This window comes from Typopeltis vanoorti, chromosome 12 (assembly GCF_054136105.1).
Source record: "Typopeltis vanoorti isolate ZY-2024b chromosome 12, IOZ_Tvanoo_1.0, whole genome shotgun sequence".
Lineage (NCBI taxonomy): Eukaryota > Metazoa > Arthropoda > Arachnida > Uropygi > Thelyphonidae > Typopeltis > Typopeltis vanoorti.
In genome coordinates this window covers 125,833,374-125,848,045 of record NC_143560.1, presented here as the reverse complement: position 1 = coordinate 125,848,045, position 14,672 = coordinate 125,833,374, and the positions used below count along the sequence as shown (strand labels likewise).

General features: G+C 37.1%; 1 protein-coding gene across 1 annotated transcript in view; it reads left to right on the top strand.

Annotated features, from left to right (window-relative positions):
- LOC150101212 (dnaJ homolog subfamily B member 4-like) overlaps positions 1 to 14,672 on the top strand; it is a 60,880-nt gene that overhangs the window by 6,169 nt on the left and 40,039 nt on the right. Inside the window, exon 2 of the mRNA XM_090401145.1 lies at positions 11,251 to 12,077. Coding sequence (XP_090257271.1) covers positions 11,262 to 12,077 — 816 coding nt within the window. The 5' untranslated portion in view covers positions 11,251 to 11,261. The remainder of the gene's footprint in view (positions 1 to 11,250; positions 12,078 to 14,672) is intronic.

Sequence of the window (14,672 nt, the reverse complement as noted above, 5' to 3'; positions counted from 1 at the left end):
TTGATGCGAACACAGATTGATAAGAAAATAACTATTTATTAACTTAAAAGCTAATATTTCGCTGGTTTTATATTCAGCATCTTCAGAGCACACAAACAAAGTTTGTTACAAATGCGAGACAACCACAATTTGGTGTAACAGTGGGGCTAGTATAAGTAATTGCAGTGTGCAACACAAGACTAAAGTCCTAATACAGTGCCATCTAAGTTATTAAAAAAAAAAAAAAAAAAACAGTAGTCCTTGAAACTTTTGAAAAAAATAAAATTAAAAGAAATATTAATTTGGTCTTAGGATGACTGTCTCCCAAATCTTTGGTAGATTTATACAACCATACTTGTTAAGGTTTGGAGTATGTTTTAAGGCTTCTGTTGATTCCAGGAACAATCTCTCTGACTTGTAGAAGCTTCTGTGTAGTACTTTTGTTTTTTTCAATTGATCCTGTGTGCTGGGGTATCCAAAGCATGGTCTTGCCATAACAACAATGGCAGATATATTTTTTGTGTTCACTGAGGCGAATGTCCACAGTTCTTCCTGTCTGTCCGTAGTAGGCTCGATGACAAGAACATGGCACTTCATAGACTCCTGGATGTGATAAAGGAGTGAATCTGTCCTTAGGTGTCCTTAGATGAGAGTTGCCAATTGCACATAAGGTTTAAATACATTGTGCAGTTGGTGTTTGTTAAGCACCCTAGATATCTTTTCAGATGTGCCTTAAATGTACGGGATGGTGATAGTTTTGTTGTAGTTTCCTGTGGTAGATAGTGGGAGTGATTTCTGGGTAGCATTTAGTATTTTATCTATCTTCTGGGGATTATTTTTGTTTATTCTGGGGATTAGTTTTGTTGTAGTCTCCTGTGGTAGATAGTGGGAGTGATTTCTGGGTAGCATTTAGTATTTTATCTATCTTCTGGGGATTATAGCCATTGGTTAGGAAGGCGTGGCACAGGTGAGAAAGTTCAGCAGTGAGAGCAATGTCATTGGAACAGATTGCTCTAGCTCTATGGGTTAGTGTTTTTAAGATACCATATTGTTGAGAAGGGTGATGGTTGAATATCTCCGTATGTGTGGGTTTTCTATATACCGAAAATGATAAGGAACCTTCTGGAAGACGTATGATCATCCAGGAGTCTATGAAGTGCCCTGTTCTTATCATCAAGCCTACTACGGACAGACAGGAAGAACTGTGGACATCCGCCTCAGTGAACACAAAAAAAACATATCCGACACTTTCGTTATGGCAAGTCGGGTCTGGCAGACCATGCTTTGGATACCCTAGCACACAGGATCAATTGGAAAAAAACAAAAGTATTGCACAGAAGCTTCTACAAGTCAGAGGGGTTGTTCCTGGAATCAACAGAAGCCTTAAAATATACTCCAAACCTTAACAACTGTAGAAGCACAGAAGCTTCTACAAGTCAGAGAGGTTGTTCCTGGAATCAACAGAAGCCTTAAAACATACTCCAAACCTTAACAAGTATGGCTGTATAAATCTACCAAAGATTTGGGAGACAGCATCCTAAGACTTTGGACTACTGTTTTTTTGTGGTTGTCTCGCATTTGTAACAAATTTTGTTTGTGTGCTCTGAAGAGGCTGGATATAATACCAGCGAAATATTAGCTTTTAAGTTAATAAATAGTTATTTTCTTATCAATCTGTGTTCGCATCAATACCATTTAAATCCAATTCAACATGTGTGACGAACACATAAGCCTATCCACACGTTTATAACAGAAACAGATTCTTGCATTTCAGCATGTTAATTGTTAACATATCCTTTTAGTTCATATAGTAATATTTGACTTATGATAGGATTGTTGGAACAGGGCCTTGTTGTAACTTGAGGACTGACTGTGTGGGTGGGTGTATGTATATATATATTAGGAGAATTCATTTTTACTCGGTTGGAATATTATAAAATAAGTTTAATGACTATTACCGAGAGAAAAGATGGCAAGATATATTTAACAAGATACTACTAGTTTACTAGTTTCGTTACAAGAACATCATCAGGTATCATACTCAAAGAAGTATATATAAAAAAAAAAAAAAAAAAAAAAAATACTTCTTTATATACTTCTTTATGGGCAGCCCACTCTCTCCGATTCTTGCGGATATATTTCTCAACGAATTTGAAGGAAAAGCTATTAACTCTTTCACTTTAAACCAAAAGTCTGGTACCGATATATTGATGATATTTTCCTCATCTGGGAAGACGGCGTCAATAACCTCTATTTATTTTTAGACCACCTAAACAAGTGCCACGAAAAAATCTCTTTCACCCTCGAACTGGAATCGGATGACTGTCTTCCCTTTTTAGACCTCAAACTTACCAGATGTGCTGAGAAAACATTAAAATCTCAATTTTTAGAAAGCCTACTCATACTGACAGATACCTTCATGCTTCCTCCCATCATTATCCTCCACAAAAATGTGGTATTATTTCCACTTTAGCCCACCGAGCCAAATCATTACTTACCGAAGAAACAGAAATTATAAATGAACTCAGTTTTCTTAAAAAAACGTTTATTAACAATGGCTTCTCTCCAAAGAAGATTGACAAATTTCTTTCCCCCAGGCACTCAACTACTGCTGAAGATCCCCCTCCCCCAAGAGCCTTCATCTCCTTGCCTTACATCAGCTCTCTTTCACCAAAACTGGCAAAGATTCTCAAGAAATTTAACTTCAAAACGTGCTACACTACGCTTCCAAAACTTCGTTCATTACTTTGCAAACATAAACAGAAACATCTTCCTACTCAGTTTCCAGGAGTCTACAAGATTTTGTGTGATTGCGGAAAGCTTTATTATGGACAGACTGCTAAATCCATCCTTCTACGTTTGGATGAACACCGTAGAGATATCTCCTATAACAGGACTAGAGCTAGCGCTCTCTCTAGCCATGTTCTCTTTTTTGCTAACTCAGACGAAGGCCGCCAGCATATTGTAAACTGGACTCAAACTGCTAATATCCATGTGTGCTACGATGAACTCGAAAGAAAGATTGTTGAATCAAGAGAAATTTCTCTAGATTCCTCTCATATCAACAACAGCCTGAGTTACAATCTCTCGGACGCACACGTTGCTTCTGTTCGGTACTGGCGCACTCGCGACAGCGCGTAGTATTCGTTTGTATGGAACTCATACTTGCATTTTTTCAAACATGCTACTGTTTTTCATTTGCTTTGTTAATACAATTTTAAGTCTCTGTAATTTTTTTTTTTTTTTTTTTTTTTTTTTTTTTTTATATATATATATACTTCTTTGAGTATGATACCTGATGATGTTCTTGTAACGAAACTAGTAAACTAGTAGTATCTTGTTAAATATATCTTGCCATCTTTTCTCTCGGTAATAGTCATTAAACTTATTTTATTATATATATATATATAATGAATAATAATTACTTGTTATTTATGTAGGTAAACTTTTTTTTAGTTCTAAAACTTTTGCTGGTATATTATGAGCATTTATATAAACTACTCATAACTTCTAATTTTTCCAAGGAAAAAAAATCTATTCTAGATTTTCCTCTTGCTTTATGGAAAGTATTCATCCTGCTTCCAGTTACTTTGATCATATAACAGTTCTCACTGAAATACAAAATCCCATTCAGTCCTATTGCCTAACTGACATCCAGAGTACTTAGTATTTGTAACACACTCTTGCACTTGCACACCCTTATCAACCCTGTAGTAAAAAAAAACCTCTTCCAGGCTGAAATATTCCACTAATGTGATTATTAAACAACTCCATTCAGTCTTCTGTCTCACTCTACTCCAATCAATACTACATACTTTATACTACATATCAATCTTATACATACAGTGCCCCCTATATCCTTTTGTCAGAAAGAGAATAGAAACCTATTGTTTAAATTAGACACAAAAAAAGTCTCTTGGCCCTGATGGCATTCCTCCAATTATCTTGAATGTTTGTGCACCAGAACTGACTCCTATCCTATGCCGCCTGTACATACTCTCTTACTCCACTGGTATCTATCCCAAACACTGGAAATTGGCCTATGTTCAACTCATTCCTAAGAGGAGCGACAAATCACTGCAATCTAACTACCACCCTATCTCACTCACCTCAGTCCTATCTAAAGTGATGGAGAAAACTATCAATTCTCAACTCCTACACTACCTCGAAGGCGCCCAGATATTAAGCGATCACCAGTGCAGATTCCGTTGCTTCTGATCAACAGGTCATCTATTCTCATATATCACCCATCTCTGGACAGATGCCAGGAGAAATATGGTGAATCTCAAGTGGCTGCACTTGATATCTCCAAAACTTTTGAATGGATCTGGCGCAAAGACTTACTAAGCAAACTCCTATCATTTGGACTGTCGCAGTTGGATTGCCAGCTTTCTGTCTGGACACACACTATGTGTGATGGGAGACAGTTCTTTATCCTCTCACCATCAAGCTCACCACCAGGATTCCACAAGGTTCTGTTCTATCACCAACCCTCATCCTTCTGTATATGAATGACCTACTTCAGTTGACCTCCAACCCAATACACAGTTTTTGCAGATGACAGCACATTGCTTCTCCCTTTCATTTGACAAATCTTACTCTACATAACTCACTTCAACCTACAGAATGTCAACCACTACTGCACTCTATTCTGATCTCCAAGCCATCCTCCAGTGGAGCTCATATAACCTTGTCAATTTCAATGCTAGTAAAACCCAGTTCTCTCTTATTTCTCACAAAAAAGAACTATTTTCCCCCAGTATTAGTTTTGATAACACTCAAATTTCTAGACAAGATGATATTTCTCTTCTTGAAATTATCCTGACATCAGGCCTCTCCTGGCATAAACACTTCACAACCATTGCATCCTCAGATTCCAGAAAACTAGGATTTCTCTTTTGCTCAAGATGTTACTTCACCTCTAAACAATTATACAATTCACAAATCTCTCCAGCTCTCGAATACTACTCTTACATTTGGAGTGGGGGCTGCTGAAAGTTCCCTCAAAATGCTTGATTCAATACAGAGGAGAGCAATTAGGGTGATAAATGACCCATCTCTTACCAACTCACCCCCCCCCCACACACACTTTCACACAGGTCTCTGCAATTTGTGTATTCTATAAATATTTTAACGGCAAATGCTTATCGGAAATAATATCAATAATTCCCCCACTCAGTACTAAGCCCATTGGAACATGCATAGCTGTCACCCAACATCCTTTCACAGTACACCTTGCAACCCACAGAACAAGTTTCTTTTCCATCTCTGCTATTGCTGTACTGTGGAACAGTCTTCCCCTAATGTATTTCCCAAGGAATATAATATACAGGCTTTTAAATCAAATGTAAACAAGTTTCTCCTTTCCCAACCCACTACCCATATACGGTACTAATGTACTATAGGTTGATCAACCAACCTCTTGTGTGTGGGCTCAACATAAAAAACCAACCCCGAAGGCTATATACTTGCCAATCACCACAGAATAATAATACAAGTATAGTCATAAACCAAATTGCTTACATGCTAATTAATCAATGATTTTGAAGTTCCATAAAGAGTACAAAAAAATTTCCTAGTGCAGATATTGCTTCTGATCATAATCTACTAGTGACAGAGTTAAAACTTAGACTGAAAGCTATACTTAGGAAACATCAACAAAAAAGGTTTGATCTAAGAATGTTAAAAAATGCAGAGATAAAAAAAAAAACTGGGTCAAGAAATAGCACTTATCAAGAATGATGATGTCATGAGGGTTGATGAATCATGGGATCAATTAAAATCTGTCTCCACAGAGAAATGTGCCAATACCTTGTGTCCTGATAGAGCAGTAAAAAAGAGAAATTGGATAACTGACAAAATTCTTTCTTTTATGGATCAACACAGATCATATAAAAATCATAGTCCAACAAAATATGATGAGGTTCAGAAAATTATTAAAGACAAGATCAAAGAAGCAAAAGAATTCTCGATGAATGAAAAATGTAAAGAAATAGAATTTCTACAGGAAAAGCATGACAGTTTTATTCTACACAAAAAGCTGAAAGAAACATCAGGTATATTTAAGAAAAAATAACTATGTATCCTTCGAAACAAAAGGGGAGAAATAATATTAGAAAAGGATGATAAAATACAAGAGTGGATTAAATATGTGGAACTCTTTACTGATAACAGACAAAACCCAGGAAACACTTATGAAATAGAAGGCCCATGCATTATAAGATCAGAGATAGAATATGCTTTGAACTCAGCTAAATATGGTAAAGCCTTAGGCCTTGATAGAATACCAGCAGAAATAGTAGAATTATTAGAAGGTAACACTATATTAGTAAAGCTATTTCATAAGATCTATGACAGGCATAATCCCTCAAGACTGATTGCAGTCGACCTTCATTATGCTACCTAAAAAACAAATGTGAAAACTTGTAAAGACTATAGAATGATTAGTCTAATGAGTCATGCTCTCAAAATGTTTCTGAAAATAATTAAAAAAAAAATATACAGAAAATGCGAAGACACCATCAGTGATATCCAAATCGGCTTTAGAAGTGATTTGGGAATGAGAGAGGCTCTTTTCTGTTCTCAAATCTTATTCCAAAAATATAGTGACCAAAACAAATATTTCTTTATTTATTTTAGGAAGTATTCATTTGCTTCATCGGCTTCAAGAAAGCATTTTACAAAGTCCAACATAATAAAATGATTGAATTATTAAAAAAGAAATGGATTACATGATAAAGACATCAGGATCATCGAAAACTTATATTGGAACCAAAAGGCACCTGTTCAATGACAAAATTCTTTCTTTTATGGATCAACACAGATTAAGGTAAGATGTGTGCTGTTGCCTCCTTTTTAACACATAGTCAGAAGCCATATTTCAAGAAAATTTGAAGAGAGGAAGGGATTAATGTAAAGGGTGAAATCACCAATAACATCCAATATGCTGATGACACAGCTCTCCTGGCTGACATATTTCAGGATCTTCAAAATCTTCTCAAACTAGTAAACAAAGAGAGTGAAAAATTGGGATTATGAATAAATATCACCAAAACTAATAAATTCATGTTCATAAGCAAAAAAACAATTCTTAATTCAGCACTTTCTTTAAAAGGGAAACAAATAGAAAGAGTGACAAAATTTAAATCTCAGATGCTGGTTAAATGAAGAATACATCATGATTTCATCATGATGCAGTAGAGGGGTGCGCAGCAGCTAGGTTCTCGTTCCTGCACCCTGTTTGTACCCATTAGGGGAAGCTAAAGCTGCTATCAACCAAACGCAAGTGATCAAACTAAAATGCTCCCAAATTTCTGCCCTAAAGGATCCTACCTGGGGCCAGGCCTAAAAATAATATAATTTAATATTGGAGGTTTCTCCAGTGTCAAGCAAGATCTCATTGCAAATATTTGCAGAGATAATGCCTGCGATGTGCTCTGCCTGCAAGAAACTCACAGAGGAGAAGGTGCAAGACCTTACATCCATGGCATGAAACTCATCAAAGAAATACCCCACGTAAATATGGTAGTGCAGTATTTACAAACGAAAACCTGATCCCATCTTCCATTGACTCAACAAACAACAGAAACATTGAGATTATTACAATCACATTTAAAAATATCTCAATCACCTCAGGGACTGTGTTAGGCATAATCTATAAACCACCAGAAGAAGCCTTTTCCTTCCCTGACATCCTCCTCAATAATAATGCATACATGACTAATGTTGTATTAGGTGACTTCAACAGCCATGGTGTTAGCTGGGGTTACACAAAGTCCAATGAAGACGGAGAACTTGTTGAAAAATGGGCTGAAAACCTTTTTCTAAACCTGATACATAATCCAAAACTCCCTGCATCTTTAACTGTGGCAGATGGAAGCGAGGCTATAACCCTGATCTCATATTTGTTAGCTCAAAAATATCCAACATTTGTGTTAAAAAGGTTTTAAATCCCATTCCACATACTCAACATAGACCTATAATGCTTCAATTCAACCCAGCAATTATGCCTAACACAGTCCCTTACAGACTATGAATTAATTTCCAAAAAGCTAATTGGAAGGGTTTCATGAAAGATCTTGACCACTCCATAGAAGTCGTCCCTCCAAACCCTCAAGAGTATCCCAAATTCATAAAAATACTGAGGAAAATCTCCACCAAACACATCCCCCGAGAATGCCGCACAAACTACATTCCAGGCCTTTCTAGTGACATACAAGCCCAGTATGCTGATTACTTACAACTTTACAACATCAACCCCTTCTCAGAAGAGACTATCCAAGCAGGAGAAAAATTATGCTCCAAGATGGCAGCAAAAAGGCGTTCCTCATGGAAAAAAGAAATAGAAGCCCTTGATATGACCCATAGTAACAGAAAGGCATGGAACTTTATCAACAGAATTAGGAAGGATTTCACTAAGCCATATGAGCATCTGCAGGTAACAGTTAATCAAATTGCTCACCAGCTGCTGCTGAATGGAAAATTCCCTAAAAAGCGCACAAAAAATAAAATACTTAGAACCCCAAGTGAGAAACAAAATGTGATCAACTCAGATTTCACAGATTTCATCATCACTGAACTCAATGCTGCCATAAACTTATTAAAACCTAGAACATCTGCAGGCCTTGATGATGTCTGTGATGAACAGATTAAACATTTTGGAACCAGGACTAAAGAGTGGTTATTAAACCTATACAACACTTGCCTCAGAACCCTAAGGATACCAACTATCTATAGGCATGCCAAAGTGGTGGCCTTTCTGAAACCAGGGAAAACTCCAACAGAAGCAAAAAATTACAGACCTATATCACTACTCAGCAACCACTTTAAACTCTACGAACAATTAATTTTGAATAGGCTACAATCCCTAATCGAACCCCATCTTATTGCGGAGCAGGCTGGTTTTAGACTAGGCAAATCCTGCACATTGCAAATTCTCAACCTCACTCAATATATAGAAAATGGTTATGAGCAAAAACTAGCCATAGGAGCAGTCTTTGTAGACCTAACTGCAGCATATGATACCATAAACCATCTCACACTCAAAAATAAAATATACAGAATAACTAGAGACTATCACCTTGTCCTCCTGATCCAATCACTCTTGGAAAACAGATGCTTTTACGTTGACCTGGGGGGGGGGTAGGAAGAGCTGCTGGCACCTCCAAAAAAATGGCCTCCCCCAGGGAAGTGTGTTATCACCATTATTTTTCAACATCTACGTCAATGATCTCCCGATCTTTCCAGGAACTAGAAATTTTATCTATGCTGATGACCTTGCCATAGCTACTCAATCAAAAAATTTCAAGTCCATTGAAACTACTCTATCACTTGCCTTAAATAGTCTAACCACATACAATACCAGCAATCAACTAAAACCAAACCCCTTGAAAACCCAGACTGGCCTTTTCCACCTTAACAATAAGGAAGCCAACAGAAAGCTACAGATTTCTTGGGAAGGCTGTAATATAGAACATTCCTGGAACCCAATCTACATTGGTGTGACTCTCGATCGCACCCTCTCATATAAAACACACACAGAAAAAACAAAGGCAAAAGTGAATGCAAGAAACAATATACTAAGAAAGCTTACCTCCTCCAAATGGGGTGCAGATCCTAGCACACTGAGATCTTCTGCCTTGGCCCTTTGCTATTCTTCTGCTGAATACGCCTGCCCAGTATGGTCCAGATCCTGCCATGCTGAAAAATTTGATCCAGCATTGAATGAAAGCTGCCACTTAATTACAGGATGCCTGAAACCAACACCACTAAAAGACCTGTATACTTTGGCTGGTATTGCACCCCCTTCAATTCGAAGATCTGCATTCTCAGCTGACAAAAGATGATTGCCACCCACTATTCGGCCAGACCGCAGTGCCCCAAAGACTAAGATCCCGACATAGCTTCCTGGCAACTGTTGAACCACCTAAAAACATCCCAGAGACAAGACTTCAACATTGGCTTGCACTATATCCTGAAAATAATACTGGTATTCCAACAGCCAAACATCTTCCATGTGGTGCCCTCTTGGACTGGAATACTTGGAAAAGCCTCAACAGACTGCGAACGACAGGACGCTGCAAACAAAACCTCATCAAATGGGGCTACCTCACTGACTCAGACAATTGTGAGTGTGGGACAACCCATTCCATGGAACACCTTCTTTTTTATCCCTTTCTTCCATCACCTTGCACAAAAGAGGACTTTATATCCTGCACAGAAAGAGCAGTTGATTGTGCAAGATACTGGAGGAACATCTGACCATATTCATTGTATATAAGTTATGTATAGTTTCCTTTTTTTTTCATATTTAATTATTATTCCCTGTATAATTCACCTACCAAATCTAAGCTGATTTCATTGTAATGTATCCTAATTTGTTGTAAATCATGTTGTACCACTTACTTACTACTGTACCACTTGTGTTTGGATACGAAATAAATGAAGAATGCAATCCAGAAATGGAAATAAAAGTTAGAATTGAAATGGCAAGAAAAACTTTTCTCCTGATGAAATCAACACTGTAACTGCAATTTAAATTTAGAGCCTAGAGTATGTATGGTCTGTACTGCTGTACGGTGTAGAAACTTGGACCTTGAAAACATTTAAAAAAAAAAAAAAAAAAATTGAAGCCTTTGAGATGTGGTTATACAGGCAAATGTTAATAATCCCATGGATAGCAAAAACGTCCAATCAAGAAGTACTGGAACAAATGGGGAAATCATGTGAACTTTTAAATACCATAAAAAGAAGGAAAACTGCATATCTTGGTCACCTACTTTAAAATGAAAAATATAAATGGAAGAAGAGGACAAGGAAGATGAGGAAAATCTTGGCTGGCAGACATTGGACAGTCGACTGGTATGGCATGAGCTCTGAGAGACTGTTTAGAATGGCTGAGGATCGCTCAAATTTTGCCTAGGTGGTCATCAACCTCCGATAGGAGATGGCACTCAAATATGAATTCAGTAAGGACTTGGCTTCTTTATTGTACTGATTTTTTCTTACTAATTGATTATATTGTTAGATAATTTTTAAAAAATTCAAAAACTTATTCTCCCATTCTTTCTTAGAAAAACTATACCCCAAGACTTGTCCTTCTCACACCCCAATGTTCACTATTTCTGTAAAGAATACTTTTAAGATATTCATCAATAAGCAAACTTTTTTTTTTTTTTTAGGTTAATATTTCATCATGCTTTGTTTTATTAAACAGTTGCATAGATAATAAGCAGTGATTATTGAATTTTTTAATAATATTTATTCTTTTAGAGTTGAAAAAAATGGGAAAGGATTACTACAAGATTCTTGGCATCAGTCGCACTGCCACTGAAGATGACATTAAAAGGGCCTATCGAAAGATGGCTTTAAAATACCATCCAGATAAGAATAAATCTCCAGAAGCAGAAGGAAAATTCAAAGAAATTGCTGAAGCATATGACGTTCTTAGTGATAAAAAGAAGAAAGATGTATATGATCAGTTTGGAGAAGAGGGTCTCAAAGGTAACACTTCAGGAATCAGTAGTACAAATTCTCAATTCTCATATGCTTTCCATGGGGATCCAAGAGCTACATTTGCTCAGTTTTTTGGAACTGACAATCCATTCGAGTCATTTTTCAATATGGGCAATCACGGAAATACAGGAAATATTTTTTTTATGGATGAGGAATTTGATCCAGAATTTGATCCATTTGCCACACACTTAGGTAATCGCGGAAATGCATTTAGATCACAAAGCTTTACTACAGCAAGTCCACAAATGGGTAGAGCCAAACATCAGAAGCAAGATCCTCCTATTGAACATGATCTTTATGTTTCCATTGAAGATATCATGAATGGTTGCACAAAGAAAATGAAGATAAGCCGAAAAGTTTTGAATCCTGATGGTAGAACAACAAGAAGAGAAGATAAGGTATTGACTATTACTGTTAAACCTGGTTGGAAAGCTGGCACAAGAATTACATTTCAGAGAGAGGGAGATCAAACCCCAAATTCCATCCCTGCTGACATTGTATTTATTATCCGAGATAAGCTGCATCCAACATTTAAACGTGAGGGTAGTGATATCAAATTTGTAGCCAAGATTTCCTTAAGGGAGGTAAGATTTAAAATATTAAGTTTTTACTTGTGAAAATTGTTTTCTGTGGTTAGATTAGTATGTATATGAAGATCGTTATATCTTGTGAGATGTTTATTTGCTGAACATCTCACAAGATGTTCAGCAAATGAACATTGACTTCAAATGAATTCAGCAAAGTAACATTGACTGTAGCTCAGTGAGCTACAGTCAATGTTACTCTTTCTGAATTATGTGGTTTCAGATCTTCTGCTCTTGGAGAGTGTAGTACATTGCAGAATACTCCCCTTGTTCATTGCATGATGCTGCTGCAATCCTGAAGAAGTCCATAACTAAAATTATAGTGTATGCCCCAAGAGTGTTTATATCTGTGTTATGTATCTAGGAATTTTCATGTTTGTTTCTCCCTATAATATGGATAAAAAGTTGGTATGACAATGGTGAGACATCATGCTGGTTTACCAATGCAAGATATTTTTATCATCATCAATTTCCTGATATGTATCCTCAAGGGGTGTTCAGGTACTATAACAGCACTACATGATTAAGTTTGCATTATTATTAATCTTCCATCCACAATTTTCCTCCAAATTAGTCTGTTACTTGTCGACATTCCAATATTGTCATATCTAACATTTCATGCTTCTAAGACACTTCTGAGTGAATCAATCCACCCAGATCTTAGTCTTCCTCCGGATATGTTGTTGCCATCTTGGCATCAAACAAACCCTATTTGCTAACCTTCCTCACCCATTCTATTTAAGTGGAGCAAATTCTATTAATCTGTTGATACATTCTTGAATGCTAAGAATGTCAAGTTCCTTTCTAATATCTTCATCTTTAAAATGATTCTGTCGTTGCTGCCACTGGGTCACTCCCCTAATTTTTCTCAGAACCCTCATATCTCTGGTCTCTAGTCTTTGATTTCTAGCCCTAGTGCTTTATTTCTAGCCCAACTCTCAGAAACTCAACTTAAAACTAGTTTGAACACCGTTTTGTATACATCTAGTTTGGTGTTTTGTCTAATTTCTCTCTTATTCCATACAAAGCTGGTATGGTATTCCATACCAGCTTTGCTTATTCTGTTGTTTATTTCTAGATTTAACTTGCCATCTTCATTAAAAACTGTGCCTATCCTATCCTATTCCCTCAGCCATACGGCTGGTGGGGGTAGCTATATGCTACCATACTAGGGAGATGATTATGAGCAAGGTGGTTTCCCGTTGTGTTCCTTGCCATAGTATATTTTATGACTGTAGCCGTGTGTGTTCACAAGACTGGTTTGCCTGTTTTGAGGAATAAAAAACCTGTGTTACTGAGAGAAAAACCCTCTACCTCTGTATGAGACTGGTGAACCCAGGTCTTTCTGACCAAAGGCTTCATCTATACTGACTGAGCTACGGAGGCTCCAAAAAAAAAAACTGTGCCTAAATAGCTGAAATATTTTAATTGTTCTATAGCCTTTCCATTCAGAATGCAGTTGATGTGGTCAGTGTTTCTGCCCATTTTCACAGTTTTGGTCTTTTTATTGCTCATTTTCATGCCAAATTTGTTACAGCTGTTATTCAGTTTAGTTAGAGATTTGCACTAGATGTGTTTAGGAGTATAACATCTGCATAAAGCAGAGAACTTAGGTTTGACATGTCCAATTCTGATATTAGCCTAATGCCACTTTCCTTCATAATGTGATCCATATAGATGATGAATATCAGTGGAGATAATGTGCATCCTTGTCTTCTTCTTATTATTACGGGCAACTCCAAGGAATCGTTAGACTCATTGCGGGAGGCCCTAAACATCATGTCAAGAACTATTCAGCATTCACACAGTATCTATCATACTTTGCTTTGAACTCATTCACAGTCTCATGGCACCCACAACAGACTGGCAGCTTATTTTACTCATTCACCACTCTCCAAGGTAAAAAACCTAGTTCTAACACCCTTACTAACAACACTCTTACTCAGTTTCCATGGATGGCCCCTAGTTCTCCTACCACCAGACCTATTCTGAAAAATTTCCTCTGAATTAATCTTGTATAAACCCCTCAGTAATTTGAATGTCTCAATCATATCACTCCTTTTCTTCCTATCAACCAATTTCTGTAATCCCTAAATCTTCAACCTGTTCTTATAAGGTTCATTCCATAGACCAGCTATCATCTTGGTCACTTGCCTCTGGATCCTCTCCATCAAGAAGAAACCCTGGTGTCCAGATCTGGGCACAGTAGTCAAGATGGGGTCTTATCAAGGCTCGATAAAGAGGAACAATAACCTACTTGTCTCTACTTGTCGAAGTATTCTTCAGTAACCAAGTGATCCGATGAGCTGATTTAGCCACTTTTGCTATGTTCGCCCTAAACTTCAACTCCCTATCCACCAACACTTCCAAAATTCATAACCTTACACTTTGCCCCATTAAACTGACATCTGTTCTCCTTAGCCAAGTCTGCCAATCTATCCAAATTATCAGCAAATAAATGAACAGTTCCTCTCAGATTGCTTCCTATGTCATTAATGAACAAATTAAATAGCAGTGGTCCAAGAATATAATCCTGCAGCACACCACTAGTCATAGGCCTTCTTTTGGACTCTACTCCTGATAAACGACTCTCTG